This window comes from Macrobrachium nipponense, chromosome 33, assembly GCF_015104395.2.
Source record: "Macrobrachium nipponense isolate FS-2020 chromosome 33, ASM1510439v2, whole genome shotgun sequence".
Lineage (NCBI taxonomy): Eukaryota > Metazoa > Arthropoda > Malacostraca > Decapoda > Palaemonidae > Macrobrachium > Macrobrachium nipponense.
Window position 1 is genome coordinate 43601985 of NC_087219.1, and position 20789 is coordinate 43622773.

Here is a 20789-nt window from a genome sequence, read left to right on the forward strand (position 1 = left end):
GTCCGAAGACACGTATAAAAACGCCTCTGTCGCAGTAGAGGAGGTGAAAGTAGCTTGTTCGACCGGCCAGAACTGAGAGCGCCTTCTTGTCGGAGACGAGAGACTACCTGGCAGGGTTCAACACAGTCGGCAAGCTCCGATCGCGGCCGACCCACCGTCGATTTGGGTTCCCTCTCGGGCCCCAAAACGACTCGAGCCGAGACGTGGCTCTGCTGGTGGGAGCGGCGATCCTTCCCCGAGGTCGTTGTGCTGACGAATCAGCGCCGTAACCTCGGCAAAGTTCCTCTGGATCTCGGAAGTCACAGCATCTTGCAGAGTAGGACCGTTAAGCCCTTCGAACAAGAGCATATTCCGAGAACCTTCCTCCTAAGAAGGGGGAACAGCGACAGCCCTCTCGGTCTTCTCCATCCACTGCGCATACGTCCTGGCCGGTCCAAGAACCGTGCCTGGCACGTATGGGCGTCGTGGTGGGATCATGAGGGGCGCACCCCTCACGATCACTCCTCAATACCTCGCTCCTCCCGGGGTAACCCGAGGAGGTTGAAGGTACGGGAGAGGCAGACCTGCGCTCCCTCCTCGCTCGCTGGCAGAACCAGCAGGCTTGGAGGGCTGCAGGCGATCGTCAACCCGCGGTGACGATCGAGCTGCAGGCCTGGTCGAACCGTCTCGCTGTGGAGAACGGCTGGACTGAGCACAGCGGCCCCGATCTCGAGTGTCAGAAGAGCTGGTGCTGGTTGCCGTACCCGATCGCTCTCTGTGAGAGCGACGGTCAGGCGACCTGCAGGCTCCACTGTCACAGTGAGACCGGTGCTTGTCCTCACGGCACGTCACGTCGCTGGTTCCAGCCGTGGCTGGCACCGGCGAACGGGAGGGACCTCTTCCCAGCCTCAGCCCGTGGTCCGGTCGTGGACCGTCACGTCCCCGGGTAGCCAGCTGTTCCGCCGCGAGAGTGAGAGCTGGTCTGGTGAGAGTCGCGATGAGCGGCTGTCACCAGTCTTCCGCCCCGTGCCGTGAACCTGACGCTGAGCGGGACTCAGAGGTCTGGTTCCTGGCTGCACGGTCGCTGGTTAGGCGACCGTACACTCGGTACCTCCCTCGGAGAACGAGAGGCCGAGACGGGGACCCTGATGCAGTGGCAGAACCACTGACACCAGGCGAGGAAGTACCGGTGTTAGCCGGTACCCCTCTGGTCCCCGTAGTCTTCTTCCTTGCGGAAGAAGAGACGGGCCCCGCTCCCGATGGAGCAGGAGGACCAGCGGAAGGAAACCCTCCCGTACCCACCGAGGTGAGACGGGTCCCGAGAAGCTCCCGAGGGAGACTTCTTAGGAGGGAGGAGGCGACCTTCTTCTTCCTCGGCTGTAAAGCCTTAGAAGTCGAAGGGGAAGAGGCGGCGGCCGACGACGATGAAGAAGATGAAGACGACGACACCTTCCTCCTCTTCTTCGTCAGCTTCCTCAGGACAGACGTAAGATCTGCTATCCAGGGCGGAGCCGGGGCTGCTGTAGCCGAAGCCACAGGGCCCGGACGCACCTGTACAGACAGACCAAAGTCTGGGGTAGTACCACCACGGACAACAGGGACGACATCAGCAGGTTTATGGGGCAGTCCATGGAACAGCAGGACAACGGTCCAGCACAATCATCGGTAGGGAACAGCCAGCGCAGCAACGGCAAAGAACAGCCAGCCAGACAAACGGCACGGCAGGGCCAGCCAGCCGCAGCAACTGCATGAGGACAGTCAGCCCAGAATCGGCAGGTACGGCAGGCAGCACCGGAAACACAGGAAGTGGAGCAGCAGCCAGCAACATCCTGGTACCGGCGGCAGGTCCAGGGGCGAGCTCTAGGGCAGCGGAAGTGTGGTCGCGGCAGCGCGGCAACCACGAGCGGCGGCGGCACGCCCCCCTCTCGTACGGCGAACGGCACTTCACAGCGGCTGTAGGCAAGACTGTTACCACGTGAGGCGAGTACACCAGGTAAGGAGGGACGTCGTCACCTGGAGCGTGGTCACCACTCCATGGGTGACCGCAGTAGGCCCAGACATAGAACCGCAGCCCCTGGACACTAGCACGCCCTGCAAATGGAAGGACGCCCATACCTCACCAAGGTCCACCCTCGTGGCAATAGCACCTGCGGAAATAACAGTAGTAGTGATTAGTGGGGGGTGAGCCCCACCCCGAACGAGCGGCAGACCCCGAATACAATTGTACATCGGGCACCGAGCGCCCTCCCCCGCACTCGACGGATCGGGCGAGAGAAGAACCAGATAACCTCCCCTCCGAAGGGAAAGGGCCATCTGTGGGAGTTGAGTGGGGGGGGGGGGGATTCTCGTTCCCCACCCCCGCCACAGCACCCATGTACCCAACAATAATAATAAGAGCCCGAGAGCAATCGTGCCATCGGCACGAATACAAGGCATAAGGATCAATTCCCTGACTGAGCGGAACTTGAACCAAATAAAATTGATTGCAAATTCAATAATAAAAGGAATAAAATGAAAAAAAGAATCTTGCATTACGATTCACTTCACAATGAATAAGGGCTCGGATCGAGCGCATTTGCGCCCTCGGTACCGAGCGCAAGGGTAAAATAAAAGGATCCATTCCCGATTATGAACGGAAACCTTGATCCATAATGAACTGATGCAATCAAAATATATATGAAAATGAAAAAGAATACTGCGCTTGCGATTTCACTTCATACAAAAATAAAAAGGGAAGGGATCAATTCCCGGGAAATAGCGGAAACAATTGATCCAAGTAAATAATGCAATCTCAATAAAAAAATGAAAATGAAAAAGAACTGCACTTGCGATTTCACTTCATTCAAATAAAAAGGGGAAAGGATCAATCTCCGGGCAAGCTCGGAAACTGATCCAAAATGAGTATTGCTACAATAATATATGAAAATGAAAAAGAATACTGTACTTGCGATTCCACTTCCATACAGAATAAGTTTCCGTGCCGAGCGCATTCGCTCGGCAACGAGCATACAGGTCAAAAAAATATAAATGAAAAGAGCACGCACTTACGATTTTCATCTACACATTTCCAACCAAAATATACGCTCGGAGCGAGCGCTCTCCCGCCCTCGGCACCGAGCATACACAATACGAGGATCATTTCTGGGAAAATGAATTCCCGCACTTACGCCCTTCAGTCCCGGCACTCGGGTAATCGGAGGGCGTGGAGAAACCAAGATCCTTTAATTCACAATTGAATTCAATGGAAATAAATATGAAATGATTGTACTTACAATTCAGTTTCACTAGATAAATAGAAAAAGAAAAACACAACCATGCGAAAGCAACGACGATGAAGCGGGCAGAGAGCGATGATACACGTCCACACGCCAGCAGGCCGAAAGCAAAAGTGATTTGTTTACCTCCCAGTCGCGCGCGCGCGCCTGTCGGACAAGCAGTTAACTACCGAACCCCTTGTTCGAAAGCTTACGACCTATCCAGCTGCCGCTAGTACCTTCCTATTGTAAAAGGACCGAAGGTTTGTATGCCGTGTCGGAACAAAGAACTGTATCTGTTCAGGCAACAAACCATGTTGACAACAAGAAACGGGTTTGTCACCACTCCTTACTCCCTTTGCTGGAGAGAGGAGTTTAAGCTACTGAAAAGCAGATTTGCATGTTGATGGAACATGAAAAGTGCTGTAACAGTATGGCTGCAATGCTCACCTGCATCAAGCCAATTCCAGCGTATGACATGTCTATTCTTCAAAAGTGCCCTTCGGATTGAAGAAAGGAGAAAAGGGAAAGAAAAGAAGCCAGTCAACTCCCTCATTCCCTACTCCACACAATCATCTTAGGCAAGATACAAACTGTCCTGCCAGGGGCACTGGATGAGTCACTCTTGTTGAACAGCCACCACGGCACCCAAGGAAAATGTGTCTGAGGATCTGTGGGCAAAACTCTTCATGCAGAGGGAAGTGAAAGTGGTTTGAGGCAGTCATGAACCAGCATTCAAATCCTATGAACAGCTAAGTACTTTAACATGCCAGGGAGGAACGTATTCGTCTGGTGTCATGTGCTTTTGCGTGCACCCAATCGGTAGGAGAACTTGATGATGAGGAGTCTGCTTGTCTAAACACCTCATGTAGAAAACCAAAAGGGTGTTCTAGGACACCTCTTTCTTGACCTGGCCTGTGTTAACATGAAGTCTATGACACCTAACCTCTAGGAGACCAGACGTTCAGATAATGACAGTGCTAGAAGGGACTCTGGAGCTTTCCAACCCTTCCATGGAAGCCAAGGTCAGATGGAAAACTGCTTACAAAGTCAGTTTCCTGGGAGATGGTTGATGCATGGGCTTGAAGGAGGTTGTGAGAATAATCAGTAACACAGTAAGGTCCCATGAAGATGGTCTGAGTTTCCTAGATGTACAAGACTGCTCCAGGCTCTTGAACCACACCAAGGATTCTGAGGGTGAAGAGAGGTCTGCATCCTTCAGAAATTAGTAAGTCTTGTAGCACCTCGCCAGTATCAACATAAGGAACCTCCTCTGTTCTGAAAAACACTCAGAAGAACTTGTCTACTGAACAGGAACTCTGAGTGGAGAGAAACCCTTTTGATGACACCAATCACAGCAGCAGACGGCTCATCTTGCATATGGTTGACGAAGATTCTCTTGCATCTGGTTGACAAAGATTCTCTGAGTCACTGTTCTGCAAGAAAGATCTCCTGATAGAGATACTGGATTGACTCTAGACATGAAGAGATAAAGATCCTAGTGATTGGCGGCATCTTTCCACAAGAAACTGGTGAAGAAGTTTGTGCTAGGGAAGAATCTCTCTTGGCCACTTAGCTTGGAGCTACTAGGGTTAACCTAAGAATTTGGAGCTTGACAAAGGAGATGCACTTACTCAGCCCTCTGAGTTGTTCCTGTACTTGTGAGCCTCCTCCTAAGGTTGGGGTGCTCATCTTAAAGAGCTCCTGGCCTCGGGGGCATGGACCGTACAAGACAACCAAGTCCACATCAGAATGTTGGAGCTGAGCGTAACTTCCTGGGACTTTAGAAGATTCGAAGATGGTAGGTGTGGGCACTCCATTGTTCAACCTCCCAGAGAGTTCCCAGAAAGCAGAAGGGAGTCCTCTGCTCTGCTCCAATGAACAATTCTGGGACCATGAATAGAGGACCTCTGGCTTCCAGTTGAAGAGAAGAGGTCTAACATGGGTCTTATCCAAGTAGACAGAAGAGATAATAGGATAACCCAAGGTGATCGTCCTATGACAAAACACTCAGCCCAGATACATTCTACTGTCAACTTGTGCATTGTCAAAGTAATTGAACTGTAGACAGGGGAGAAGTCCTTGAAATGCTAAGGAAATGTGTATCTCCAAAAGGGGAGACATCTTATGAGGTGATCCCTTATAATGACATACGATCAGTATGCTACTCATCGGAGGAGACATCCTATGATGATAGGACATCACTGGATTCAACTGCACTCTCTTGACTTGCTTCCACTTCAACTATGCATAGAATGCCAGATGCCACAGATTCCTTGCATTTATAATCTCTGATTGATTTTAACCGGTTTCCAGCCAGCACCAGAAGATTTATCCTATTGTTAAAACCTAAGGTGTGTTCCACGTATGAATAATTAATCATTCCAAATCAATAACTAATTTCACACATTTCTCTTACTGCAGACTTGTGGGTTCTCATCCTACTTAAAGATTTCTATTCCATCATGGATCAAATTTCTAATTATAAGTACTCATACACATATGCAAGACATCTGTGCTGAAAAGTATACCTAACTGCAAAACTTATACATACCAACTTAACAGATACTGTTGTTGCTGAGGCATCAAGGGAATTCTCTACCAACTCCTTCACGATGGATGAAGGAGTAGTGATCACTTGTGTACTTTTGATAAGTCTTACTGTATCTTGAGGAAGAGCTGTCAGCACCATTCTGGGATTTTCACAATACGTATGTACATCAATTCTTATTAATTAACAGGAATTGCTGAAAATGAAATGAATATACTGTATGAATTTGGTTATACAACATCCAAAAAATGTTATCCTGATTAGAAATATAACTAGGAATATTTATATCCTTGTATGGTGTCACAAAATGGATATACATATTACTTTAAAAGCCAAATACGTATCACAAATTTATCATAAATTGCACTTTTCCTTGATATACAAACTTAAAAGTCTTTCCTATTAGTATACCTTTGGCAAAGCTGGTCTGCTCATTGAAACAAAGTACATAGCATGGTACAGGTAGTGTTCCTATCATCCAAACACCACAAGTGATCGTCCTTCACTTTCTTTGAAGGGCACTAGGGGCATTGGGGGATCAGACACAAGTAACCAATGTTGTTCCATATACTACCAATGAAATGACAGCAAAGAGAAGACACCAAATGAGGTTTTGATCAGACTTCCATCAAGAGAGGAATTAGGTGCCATCATTTGAAATATAATCATACTCATGAAAAAATCTGCATAAAAAACATAAACCATGTTAGACAGTGAAGTTGAAAAAAAAAAAAAATGGTGCTCATAGCCAAGTGAGTGGGTGGTTCGCCAACAGTCTCACTCACCTGCTACATGTTAACTACTTTGATACCAAGCTTCAATAATTGAACCAGCTTTTGCCAAAGGTATATCCATATAAAAGATGAAGGTTTGTAATGCTTAGAGGCAAGTGGTTTCTCCATAACTTGTGGAGTTATTTTGAGGAACTTAACATTCATTTCCATTACAAATTTCTGGTTAGCTTATTACTGTCTTTTTTTCCAACAAAAATGAAGGATCACTTCCTTACCTTACAGACCTTACATCTTGTTCGGGTTGCCCCAGGTCCCTCAGTGTGAGGCACCTCTAATGTCTACCAGAGAGTTGCTAGTACATCTTCCGGTATATTTTGCATCTTCCAATCTTGGATGGTCTGGGATGCAGTTTAGATATTTGTCGAGCTTATTCTTAAACACATCTACGCTCACTCCTGATATATTCCTCAGATGAGCTGGCAACGCATTGAATAGACGCTGCATTATCGATGCTGGTGCCTAGTGGATTAATGTCCTGTGTGCTTTCCTTATTTTTCCTGGTATAGTTTTGGGCACTATTAATCTACCTCTGCTTGCTCTTTCTGATATTTTTAGTTCCATGATATTTTCTGCTATTCCTTCTATCTGTTTCCATGCCTGAATTATCATGTAGCGTTCTCTTCTCCTTTCTAGACTATATAATTTTAAGAATTGTAGTCTTTCCCAGTAGTCTAGGTCCTTAACTTCTTCTATTCTAGCTGTAAAGGACCTTTGTACACTCTCTATTTGTGCAATATCCTTTTGATAGTGTGGGTACCATATCATATTGCAATATTCAAGTGGACTACGAACATATGTTTTATAAAGCATAATCATGTGTTCAGCTTTTCTTGTTTTGAAGTGCCGTAACAACATTCCCATTTTTGCTTTACATTTTGCCAACAGAGTTGCTATTTGATCATTGCATAACATGTTCCTATTCATCATCACACCAAGGTCTTTAACTGCTTCCTTATTTGTGATGGTCTCATTATTAGGTCCCTTATATGCATATAGCTTTCTTTCTCTGTCTCCATAATTTATTGATTCAAATTTATCAGAGTTAAATACCATCCTATTTACCTCTGCCCAATCATATACTTTGTTAAGGTCTCTTTGTAGAGCGTTCCTATCTTCATCACAAGTAATTTCTCTACTTATTCTTGTGTCATCTGCGAAACTACTCACTACCGAATCCTTAACATTATTGTCTATGTCTTCAATCATAATAACAAACAGTATTGCAGCTAACACCGTACCTTGCGGCACACCGGATATTACCTTGGCTTCATCCGATTTCTCGTCGTTTGCAATAACTATCTGTTTTCTGTTGTGTAAAAATTCTTTTAACCATCTTCCTACTTTATCCACGATATTGTGTTTTCTAATTTTCTTCGCCAATATATTATGGTCTACTTTATCAAAAGCTTTTGCAAAGTCTAAATAAACCACATCTGTTTCATTTCCGCTTTTCATATTTTTGAATATGTTTTCACGGTGGACTAACAGTTGGGTTTGTGTACTTTTTCCGGGTACGAAACCATGTTGTCTTTATTAAACAAATTATTTTTTATTAAATGTTTCATAATATTTTTCTTCATTACCCTTTCATACACTTTCATAATATGTGATGTTAGACTCACAGGCCTATAATTACTTGCCTCTAGTCTTGATCCACTTTTGAAAGTAGGGGTAATATATGCTAATTTGTGCTCATCATATATCTTGCCTGTATCTACACTTTGTCTTAATAATATTGCAAGTGGCTTTGCGATAGAATGAACTACTTTCTTTAACAAAATAGCAGGAATTCCATCAGGCCCTGCAGCAGCTCCATTTTTAATTTCATTAATAGCCTGCACAATATCAGCTTCATTAATATCTATGTCAGCTAAATATTCACTATTTTCATCCCTTACTTCTATATCATTATCTTCATTATCTATTCTAGGGGTGAATTCTCTCTTATATCGTTCTGCCAGTATGTTGCAAATTTCCTTTTTTTCATTCGTTAATCTCCCTTCAATTCTCAGAGGGCCTATTTCTATTCTTCTTTTATTCATCTTCTTCGCATATGAGTATAATAGTTTTTGGGGTTTTGCTTGATATTTAATAGGGTTTTTTCTTCCAAGTCCCGTTTTTCATTTTCTTTTGATTGTATAATCTTTTGTTCTGCATTTTCTATCTTACTTTTTAGTTCTATAACTTTCCATGCATTTTTTTCTTTTGCAAGACCTTTTTTCCACTTTCTGATTTTCTGGAACAAGATCCTTCTGTCTCTTGGTATGCATGAATGATGTTTACTTTTCTTCTTCGGTATATATTTTTCCACTATTATCTCCAATATTTTATATAATATCTCCGTATTTACCCTTATGTCATCACTTACGAAAATGTTATCCCAATCTTTGTTTAATTCTTCATTAATTTCTGACCATTTTATATTTTTACTGTAGAAGTTGTATTTTCCATATCCTTCCCACTTTTTCATTTCTTGCTTATCTCTATTTTCACTTGCTTTGGAATGAACTGTTAATTCTATGACATTATGGTCTGAAATACTCGCATTATAAACTATTATTTCTTTAACATAATTCATCTCGTTCACAAATACTAGGTCTAAAGTATTTTCCTTTCTTGTTGGCAGGTGATTTATTTGTTGAATGTTGTATTCTAGTAGCATATCTAATAGCTTTTCAAATTGCCTCTTATCTTCTGCACTACTATTACTCTCTTTTTTATATGTATAAGTACAACCACAATCTCCTATTCGTTCTTTCCATTCTACGAAAGGAAAGTTGAAGTCACCAGATAGGAGAATAGTCCAGTCCTTGTGATTTCTACATATATCATCCAATTTTTCAATTATTAAGTCAAACTCTTTAGTATTAGGAGGTCTATATATTACTATGTTCATCAATTTTTCAGATTCAAATTCTACCGCTATTAGTTCACATTCTGAGTTACTATATTTCTCATATATTTTTCCTTGTTTTTTGTCTTTCCCATATATTGCGGTTCCCCCTTGATTCCTATTTTTTCTATCTGATCTATAAGTTTGGAACCCTTTTATTTGATCATCATTCCCAGTCTCTTGGGAATACCAGGTTTCACTTATATTCATTATATCTATTTTCTTTTCATTTTGGGTTAGTTCTTCTAAGTACTCTATTTTCTTTTTGAGTTACTCGTAACTAAACCCTGCGCATTCATCACTATGATGGTTTGCGTGTTTTCTCCTTCATTTAATACTGATAGTAATAAGGATTTTCCCATGTCTCTTTCCTGTTCTGGTATGTTGTTCTTTTTTTCATTTCCAGAAATTCTGACATTAAAAAATCCAACTTTTCCATAATATTTGATCTTCCTTCATCATAATTATTAATTTTGTGTCTGAATCTGCAATTTTCTCCGTTTCTGCAATATCCTCTTGCATAATAAATACAGTTATTATCTCTTGAGTAGAATTTCGGAGCTGATGCTTTGAAATTTTTTGCTGACACCTCTGCATATCTCATTGGTGGTTTGCTTTTCTCTTTTACCTGATTTCTCTCTTTATTTGTTTCTTTCTTATTTTGGATTTTATTACTTGGTTGGTTATTTATTTGATTATGATTCATGGCTACAGGGTGCATATATTTGCATTTTTTGTCGAACTTACATCCTTTTCCTTCTTTTAGGTTTTTACATATTTTTGGATGCAGATCTCTGCAATCATCCCCATATCCATCTAAGTATGCACATTTACCATATATTTCATAGTTTTGACATATCTTAGGATGTTTGTAGTAACATCTTTCTCCAAATCTGCAATTCCCTCTTTTCAAAAGGTTGCAGATTTTGTCTTTCTTGTCTATTTTTTCCTCTTTCCCGTCATTGTATAGATCTGGGTAGAGCCTCTTCGGGATTTGCTTTTCTGTTGTCATATCGTAATTTATTTCTTCGTAGGTATGCTGCTTTATTGCCTCATATGTAGTATCAATGAGTATCTCTGCATCCATACTTTTATCTTGTTCTTTGTTTTCCTTATTTTTTTCTGTCATTTCATTTTTGTTTACTTTTAGGGTAAACTTATCCTGGAGGAATCAAGAAGGCTATCCATTCCCTTTGGCTATAGACAAAGATGCTTAAAACATGTACTCTATGTAAGCAAAACCTCTCTTCTCTATGATAGGCACAATCCTTTAACAGGTCAGTTTGGAGTTTCCTTAGGAAAAACCCCTGATCAGATACCTATAATATATGGCACAATATGCTTCAGTTAGCAAGCATACCTAACGCCTACACTGTGCAATAAGCTGACTTATGGTGCCCAGACCAAAGTCAGATTGGGTAGAGCTAGGTAATAACTCTGAGTTAAGCAATTCTTTGGAAATTACAGTTTCCTATAGTATTTGGGTTGTTTATTAAGAATTTGCTGTTATTTTTTGAGGGGTCAACTGTAATTAACCGCCACGGCTAGTACTAAACATGGCAAAATACATTTGACGCCCCAGTTGCTAGTGGCTGTCGTATTTGCAGGAACATTTCTTGCAGTCCAAGCAGAGTTATTGATTAGAATTACCTCAGATTGGGTTCAAGGTCCCTCAGTATATACCTAATAGGCCTATGTGGTATCTATGTGATAATTATTACTAAGACGCAACCCAAACTAAATAGCCTAAGCTTGTGCGTTCTCCTCCACAAAAGTACCAAAACCCCCCCAAGTTTCCCTCTCTGGTTTACTAATTCTCCATTAAACTATTAGTATACCTAGCATAGGCCTATCAGACTACCTTCAGGGAGCGGCCACTGGGTATGATAGGTTTACAAAAATTGACAAAAATAACCCCAAAATTCATCAACTCATGGAAAGCTACCAGAAAAAAAAGGACATAGGCTAGGTACTAGCTATTTTTGCCGGTCTACAGTAGGCCTATACGATTAAGGTCTACTACCAGCTTTAAGCTACTAGCTAGAGTAGTACAGCCCAACGGTACGACAGGGGATACCTAATTAGGCCTAGGGCTACGCTAAAGCTAGGTTAGTAGTAGATTAAGCTAAAGAAGCAACCACACTGCGTACAAAGTGAAAACTAGTGTCGGTATGCATATATATCGTTACCGTAGGCCTAGTAGGGATTTCTACCTAATTTTTTTGACCCTTTAAAACTTGTTAAAAACTTATCTAGCCTACGTGGGTTAAGATAGTAGGTACTACCTAGGTAGACCTAAAGCAAAGATCCTAAAGTTTGGTTACATCTGGTACTTAGACGTGCAATTACCTAATTATATGTTCCAATTATGTCACCACCGCAATATTACCTCTTAAATTATCAAAAGGCCTTAAAATTTGGGTGTGTAAAGGAGCTCTTAAGGTCAGTTATTACCAATTAACTTTCCAACAACCAATTAAAATTACTAAGCGTAAATGACAATTCACGAGTTGGCGCCGCTAAGGAATAGTAGTAGTACATTAGTAATACTAGACTTGTTATGGTTATGGTTATGGTCGAGGCAATGCCTTTGCAACGGCACCTCTTAATCTTGAGTTTTTTTTCTTTTGTTTATTTGTTGAGCTCTTTCCTCTCTCTCTCTTTTTTTCCACATCATGTATATGGTTTCTTTTCTTATTTCGTTGTTACCTGTAAATAGAAATTTTCCAACTATGTCACTTTCCTTCTCTTCATAGGGTTGCTGTAGCCCAATTGCTTTAACACGTTCTTCTCTCTATAAGTACAACAATATAAGAGGAAATGAAATATGTCTTCTACTGTATATTGGCAAAAAGGACAACAGGTGTTCTCATTCTGGTGCCTTTTTGCTATGTTTAAATTAAGAGAGTTGGTTCTGGCTTTGGAGAGAAGTATTGAACCAGTAGAATTATCATAAATTTCTTCATCTTTTATTTCTCTTTCCCACATTTTATATATATTCACAGTCACTTTATTTTCCAAGTCTTCTTTCCACCTCACTGTGTCCCAGATTCTGGCTTTGTCCTTTATTTCTGTTTTGGACATTCCTTCCAAGTTTCTTAAATTGATTTTAATTTCATACATGTACTTTTCCACTGTTTTCCACCATCTTCTTTCCTTTTCTTGCATATCTGTAATTATTTTCTTCAGTATCTCTGAATTTGAAAACACCTTTGAGACGGCTCTCTTGCACGTTCTATTTTTGCCTTTGGTTGTGATCTTTTTAAGTACATTTCCTCTGTGGTGGTACTGCATGTTAATTGTAAATTCTTTCCTATTTTAAAGTTCATCTTTAAATAAATATGTGAATAATGATGTGTTGGCTACCGGTTCTTCTTTATCTTCCTAAAATGGCTGCTGCATGAATCCATATCTATTCCTATTCTTGAATCATAGGCGAAAAAGGAGATTTTCGGTTGTTTTCTCGTAACAAGGTGTTTGGTTACTTCATAATAGTCTTAGTTTTTTTCATAAAGATACTTATTGGCCCCACTCTTGGGGACATGCTTCAAATAGAATAGCATATTTTTCTTTTTACCCCTTGAGTGGCAGTGAAGTATAGGTACCTTGTTTTTTGTTTTTTTTTAAATATTACCTTGTCGTAAGCTTGATTATCAATTTTTCGGCAATACATTTCTCTTTTTTTTCCAGTTTCATTCCTTATTTGGTGTATATGTATGTTGGCATTGCTAATCCTTTCCGTTAGTTTCCCTACAATCATCCTGCTGCAACTTTTATTTACGACTGATTTAGGTTTAACCTTGATTTGGGCCCATTGCAGCTTTTCTCTGAAGCACATTTTTATGATACTTACTGAGCGTCACATATAGATATCAGTTTTACTTTTCTATCCCTCAGGGTACCGCATGTTTTCCATTTCGTCTCTACTGTTCCAATCACGAAATATTAACATACTGCCTTTATCCATGTCAATAATTAGTCATATATATTCACTGGTGTTTCTCTATGTTTTTATGGCTTTTACCATTTCTGTCATCGAATGACTTAGGATCAGTCCATTATCTTTGAAGCTGCATTTTTAACCTCTGTGTGTATTCCATGTTTCATCTTGGCTTCAATAACTTTGTCAAAATGGTCCTTGCTAAGGTATTGCCTATATCGAGGAAACCTCCTAATCGAATGGATTTCTCCACTATGTTAAGTATTTCTTAGTTTTACCAGACCACTGAGCTGATTAACAGCTCTCCTAGGGCTGGCCCGAAGGACTAGATATTTTTTACGCGGCTAGGAACCAATTAGTCACCTAGCAACGGGACCTACAGCTTATTGTGGGATCCGAACCACACTCATTCGAGAAATGAATTTCTATCACCAGAAATAAATTCCTCTGATTCCGCGTTGACCGAACCGGGATTCGAACTTCGGACTACCGGATTGGCAGCCGAGCGCGAAAACCACTCGTCCCGCGAGGAACTTCTCCACTATGATTACATATACTTTATGGTCCACTATGATTACATATACTTTATGCAACGGCAATCTGCTGTGTTATAACCCTTAATTTCATGTAAGGGTCGGCAGGATGACGGTGAACAGATAGTGAGGCCCAATCTTTAATGAGAGAAAGCTTATGGGAATCATTTTAAACACAGCAAAGCGAGAATTCCGTAACTTGGTAGTAAAGGGGAGGGAAGCAGTCCACGTTACTAAACCACCGTTTACATTTATCCCGTAGGTATGGATAACGATATTATAACTGGTTCAGCTTGGCAAGTTTTACAGACTACCTCCTCCCAGTTTTTGGGAATTATCTTACTCCTTATAAATAGCTTCCACCCTTCAAGCAGCAGATCTGTCTGTTTCTTAGGGGATGAGTCCCATTTTTTTCATGTGTTCTCTTGGCGGAAAATATAGCCAATAATTTAAATTTGCACTGCTAATTATATCGGCATAATTACTAATCTTTTTCTAATTTTAACTTTACTGTAAGAATCTGATAAGGCGCTGCTGCTACTATTAATAGTACTACTACTACTACTACTTCTGCTATTACAACTGCTACCAACAAATCAATTGTTATTATTACAACCATTAATCAGGCGAACTTCTTGGGCATTTGAACACATTACTAGGCTTCTACCATCACCGCTTTCACAACCAAAATCATCTTTATCATTAGTAACTTAATCTGTACTTGGCAAAATTTTGACTTACAAAATTTGAGGACCACCGAGCTTCTTAAACACACCGTTTTATCTAATGCATCTTCCTGAAAGATAAAAATTCCAGTTTTAACGAACTTTTCTATTGTTGTTTGCTTAGAGAATGATTTCATTTGTTAGAAGTACTACGGTGCTTAAAATTTTTTTTTGAAGGATATACACACTGAAGAGGCACGAGTCGTCAGATCCCATACTGGATTTACAAATCATAATCATACGAGTGGCGTAACTATTAAAACATTCTTACATTTGTGGTAAAATATCTCATAAACATGTTGAAAGTTAAATTTACCATAGCCATGAACAACTAAATTTTTAATTACTCATTGTAACGTCTGTGAAAAGTTTCTGCATTTTTGCAGAATTCTTCAATGTTGTTGTTTGTTTGTTTGTAAGGTGCTTTTACGTTGCATGGAACCAGTGGTTATTCAGCAACGGGACCAACGGCTTTACATGACTTCCGAACCACGTCGAGAGTGAACTTCTATCACCAGAAATACACATCTCTCGCTCGAATTCTTCAATGCTGCTACTGGTAAGGATGAGGCCGCAAATGCTTTGCTATCCGCGTATGTACTTAAGTAGTCCACTGACATAAATTGCAAGGGAAAGAAGGTCAACACGGACAGTCTTTTATCTTTTTATTTTCTTTTACAATAAGAGATGAACTGGCCCACAGAGGTATCGTGGGTCGTAAGATATGCAAAGAGTTCCCGTATTAAGCGTTTTCAAAACTACCCGCTTGGGGCTATGTTAATAACTTTATAAGTCTGTTTGTGTGGAAAATTGTATGTATAAATGTATAGTGTATATATCTATGAACACATAGGTATATATATATATATATCTTAAGGCAAAATTTACAGTAAAGTGCATGGACAATCGAACAAATTGGTTGACTAATTTTTTACACATAAATTGCAGGATCAGCCTTCAGGGAACCAGCCCCACAGAGGAGAGAGAGAAAAATCAACTGCTGCAGTATATGAAAAGAAACAATGTATGGGACAGAACGGGTTTTGTTACTGAAAGCAAGTTCTTGTGTATACATGTATCATATTTGTATCTCCACATACATATATTTACCTAAATATACGTACATGTGTATATAAATGCATATGTCTGCAAATCATTACTACAAATGAGTGTACATATATGCAAATATGCAGCTGCAAGTTATATATATAGACTAGATATCTATATATATAATAATTAATATTAATATAATATATATATATACATAAAGGAGTGCCATATATACATTACATATACACATATTGTATATACATTCATTAGACCACATATACATCGTACATATATGAATTCATAAACATCTATATGTTCTTGGTATCTTAGCATGAGGGTAGCAAAAGTGTATATACATAATAGGAGTGAATAATGAATAACAGTAGTTGATGAAACAACAACAACAACAACAGCGACACATGCATTTCCCAGAGGGATGATCGAAATGAGAAACATTATGACTCTTCTATTATTAATCTACGGTATGGAATGAGTCTCCTTCTCCTTCTTCTTCTCCCCCAACTGTACAGGATGTTTCGACTTGGAGTTTACAAATGAGGGTGGTGAGTGTCAGTGATGGACATATTCTTCTTCTTCTTCTTGCACATCTGCACGGGACGTTTGGATGTAGGTTTTGAAATGGCAGGTTCACCGGTACCAGTCATGTGTTAAGTATCTCGGGGGTATTGATGAAATGTACTCATCGGGGTTTTCTATCTTCTTCAAAGTCAGTAGAGTTGATAAAGGGCCCAAGGCATCAGCAAAGTATAAGTATATAATAAATACATACCATATATGATGGCAGTATATGTTGTCACAGATCTGAATGGAGGAATGCTTCTTACTCAACTGCAGAAGAATTCTGGAACTGGAGTTTGCAGTCATCATCACCGAAGCATTGATGTAATGTTAAGGTGAGCAGTACACAGCAGTCTTTCCTCTAAGTCCTCCTTTTCACTATCAACTGTACAAGGAACCTGGACTTGTGAGTTCTTAAATGATCATTGGAATGCCCCAGTAATCATTCATTAGATATAGTTGTAAACAATGGATTAATTAATGGTTTCCGAAATCTGTATCATACCGAAATGTATACGGAATATGGACTAGATGCTTTGAACGGATGGAGTCAAGGACACTATCAGGACATGGTAACATGTTTCATTCAGTTAGTGAAAGACCTGGCTTTATTCTGACTCTGTACAGTACACACGGACTAAAGAGTTTTGAAATAAGTTCAAAAGCTTTTTCCAGTCTCTTGTGCCCAACTTTCACTAGACACCTGGATTCGTCAATTTGACAGGAAGCAACAGAAGGATTCTGAAAAGTATATCTGGGTAGTCATGATGAGATGTACGAAACGGCTTCTATTTTTTTCTTCTTGAGAGTTTTCTTCTTCTTTATAGACTATTCTTAAGAGCAAGAGACATGCTTGCACCAAACCAGTTTAATCTGACAGTAACATCTTTCCTCTGGTTCAGCATTACAAATTCTCTGGGCACGGAACTTCAAATGGATGTAGTCAAAGGGCATCAGTGGAATATAATTCAAGATGAGCTGTACAAGAGGTAAACATTTACCCATAATTTGTGTGACAAACATAAGAAAATGCGGTATACCCAAAATACCAAGCATTGGTATTATGGGTATATTCTCAACAGCAAACACTGGAAAACCAAGACGGAAGGAGGAAGAGATTCTTTGCTTATGTACAACCTTTAGTCTGGTCAGAGAGAAATGTGATTAGCAGACGATTCTCTCATTCATGCAAAAAAACATTAAATGTTTTTTTTTTGTTTAGAATTACATAGATATGTAATGAGAGAGAGAGAGAGAGAGAGAGAGAGAGAGAGAGAGAAACTCTAGGAAGTCCACCACTGAGGTACTTTTCAGCTCAGGCTACGAGCTACGGATGGTCCAAGAGTGCCCCATTGAGTTGTCGTGAAAGTTTAAACCATTCAATTTTTAGAGCAATCTATCTAATGAGTCGTTTTTTTCCCTGAAAATTTAACTTAGGTTAAAAGACAAAGGCTTCTGGGAAACAGAAATAATCTTCCCGAGGGAGTAAAACATGACAGCCTGAAAGTTCCAGTCCTTACTGAGTTTCCAGTATGGATGGTATTCATAATCGCCGAAAATATATTTAAAACACTTTTTTCTTCAGTATATTCAATAGATTAAAAAATGAATTAAAACAAGAGACAATTAAATCCGTTTTATATGTCTTCTTTCATTTAATAAAGGACCTTTTCTGATATGATGAATATGGAATAATTAGAAGTGCCTGACAAAATGGTCCATTCTTGGAGATTTGTTACAAGGGATGGCTGCTGTCCAACTTATTTTGAGGTAATGTAGTCCAGGGCAATGTCATAGGGAGTATAATATCTCTTAGGTACTAATTATTAATTTCTCTTTGTAAAAGTGACACGTAACAGTTGTTTTGTTAGAAAGATTTTTTTTTTTTTTTTTTTTATAAAATCGACTTTCCATACCTCGTTATTTTTAAAATTAATATGATTAATATCATAACTCCCTTACGAGTTATTTGGCGAAAAAGCAAAGGAATGGGCATTCTTCATCAATGAATTTAAATTTTGTGTAATAATAAGCGATTATCTTTTACACCAGAAGCCAAATACTTTGTGTCGAATCCTGATTCGCGTCAAAATGATGCACACGTCAGTGTGAAGCCACTTTAGATTGTTTTTGCTCTTCATTTCCAATGTATTTTATTTCGGAATTTTACACAGAGCACCACAACCCATTTCCTTCGGGTATTCCTCGTCACGTCTGAGGGTTTCTTCTTATTTTCCAGCGAACAGCATTTTCTGAAGCAGGTAATCATGTTACTTTGGGAACTCGATGTGGATCATTATTATCATGATTGAATCGTCTCTATCTCTTCTCTATCTTCTTCTTTATGGTTTCGGTAAACAGGATGGCACGGGCGCAGACCAGATCCCACCTTCCAAGCACGTAATGGTCGGCTCGCCGTGCAATTCGAACTCGGAACTGCACGTGTAAGTGACGTTATCGTTCACGGGGTAGTAGAACTTCACGGAGCTCATCGTGCCCGAAATGATGATCCCTGGGTACATGCAGGCCTGGGTACCTGTCGGGGGAGAGGGAGAGAGGGGGGGTATTTTAGAAACAAATGGCGCCCTTGAGTGAACTTGCCACAGGGAAGGCGAAAGAGATGGATTTTCTTTTTAAGCGAACTTAGTACCTTAAATTTCGAGGCAAACTGGGATGGGAAATGTGAAAAGTTTTAAACCCAAGATGAGTTGGGAAGCTGGAAGGAAATGGAAATGAGTTTTTGAGCTACATAGTGCCTTTAAATAAATGCATACTTGGAACGAGAATTAAATTATATCTTTAGAATCATGTTACATTTTACACGAGTCACGAACCTGGTACAAAAAATGAAGGAGGAAATTCAACAAATCTTTAGGCCCTATGATACAAAACACAAATAAAGCAGAAGTACGAAATAAAATATAATTTGCAGAAGTACGAGACAAAATATAATCTATTATGTTCATTACTCTTTAAAGTCATTGTTTGACATAATCTACTTCTAAGAAAGGAACGAATGAAAGAATGAAGCAAACAAACGCAACATAAGCTTTACAAATTTAAAAACGCGCCCATCTTCAAAATGTATTTGAGAAGAAACAACTATAATTCTATTGAAAATAAGTGAAGCTATTTCAGGAGTCAGGGATGCCAAATTCCACTCTAACACATGTGTGGCCACAACCATAAAAAACTAAAACAAATAATTACCTTTCTCATTTGAGAATGGATGGGTTTTTGTAGAAACAATTTTGATGATTTAGTTCTACTTCTTTGCTGTATCTTCGGCCCGCTTGTTCACAGGACAATTAAGTTCAATGAATTTATAAAATAAATCTTTAAGTAGGAGGGAAATTTAACGAACGGTGTATACAACCCTTCTGTCTCTTAGTTGGTTCGCTTTCTTTCCTTCATTCAGTTAAATCTAATTTGGCTTTCTCTCCCTATCAGCAAGCATGTCATCCCGTTTTGCACTCTCCTGGTGTATATATGTAGTTTCCCTCCCTCGCCAATAAAAGGTTACAACACTCTCATGCGAGGTGGAGTTAGAGGCCTTTTCTGAATATAAATAAAATGTAATTCTTATAGCAGTATACAAAACACAACCAACTCCTTTATATGTTCGAGTATTGGGCAATTTCGTCTCGGATGGAACCTGTCCCGCTTCTTCCTTTTTGAAGTGATGCAAATGGGGCTTCTGTATACAAGCACAAGAAGCTGCGGCTGAGCTTGGGAAGTTTACAACACAGTCGTCCTCAGGGTTGACGTTTTAAGGAATTTCGTCTACTATACTCTGTTTTTTTTCCATCTGTCCATCCGCCTGTGGTGTTTGCGCATGGTAACACTGCGTCCCGGGCTTTAAATGATATCCTATTTCGAATATTAACGGTGTAATTCGCATACAGTAAATTATTAAAACACTTTCAGTTGCAAATGAACACCCAGATATCCTTTTATTTACCTAAAACTTACACATAGCGTAACTATTTAAAGCCCGGGACGCAGTGTTACCATGTGAAAACACCACAAGCGGATGGACAGAGGGAAAAAAACAGAGTATAGTGTGGCTTACTGGTGACATCTGGCAACCCTCCGTGGCTTTTCCGACTACAGGCCACGGCACTGAGGAATAAAATTCTTCACTTTGCCTTTTTGTTTTATTATGAAAATAAAGTTATAAAACATATCCAGCTTATGTATAAAAATGAATTTTATTGAAATCCTTTATTTTTCTTCGTCAAAATACTTTATGCTAAGCTAGTGACGTGAAGTTTTTTTTACGTCACGGAAAATAATTCTACATCGGAAAATACGCAGTCTAACCATTACATCATAAATAACGTAAAAAAGAACTGCGTATGGCGACGCTGCTAAAAACCACCGTTGGGAAGAAAAAAATGGCAACGTTGGTCGTCCTAGATTCCACATTAGAAGGATAACTGTAGCAGTGACTGATGTACTTCTTTTCTTTTTTCACGTCTAATTTCAGGG

The 20789-nt window shown here is 40.1% G+C and overlaps 2 protein-coding genes across 11 annotated transcripts in view; both read right to left on the bottom strand.

The window, feature by feature from the left end:
• The window catches only part of LOC135203129 (PMS1 protein homolog 1-like), a 119162-nt gene extending 107160 nt beyond the window's left edge, over positions 1–12002 (bottom strand). The window contains exons 1-2 of one of the 3 annotated variants that reach the window (XM_064232775.1): positions 11926–12002; positions 5788–5980 (exon numbers count right to left, since the gene is read on the bottom strand). In XM_064232775.1, the coding sequence (XP_064088845.1) occupies positions 5788–5925 (138 nt within the window). In that variant the 5' untranslated portion in view covers positions 5926–5980; positions 11926–12002. Of the gene's footprint in view, positions 1–5787; positions 5981–11820 lie in introns of all 3 variants that reach the window. The other 2 variants (XM_064232773.1, XM_064232774.1) reach the window with 2 other exon arrangements.
• A 3923-nt stretch (positions 12003–15925) lies between these two features.
• The window catches only part of LOC135203132 (sushi, von Willebrand factor type A, EGF and pentraxin domain-containing protein 1-like), a 257130-nt gene continuing 252266 nt past the window's right edge, over positions 15926–20789 (bottom strand). For all 8 annotated transcript variants that reach the window (XM_064232780.1, XM_064232784.1, XM_064232781.1 and 5 more), the window contains one exon: positions 15926–18834. In XM_064232780.1, coding sequence (XP_064088850.1) covers positions 18641–18834 — 194 coding nt within the window. In that variant the 3' untranslated portion in view covers positions 15926–18640. The remainder of the gene's footprint in view (positions 18835–20789) is intronic.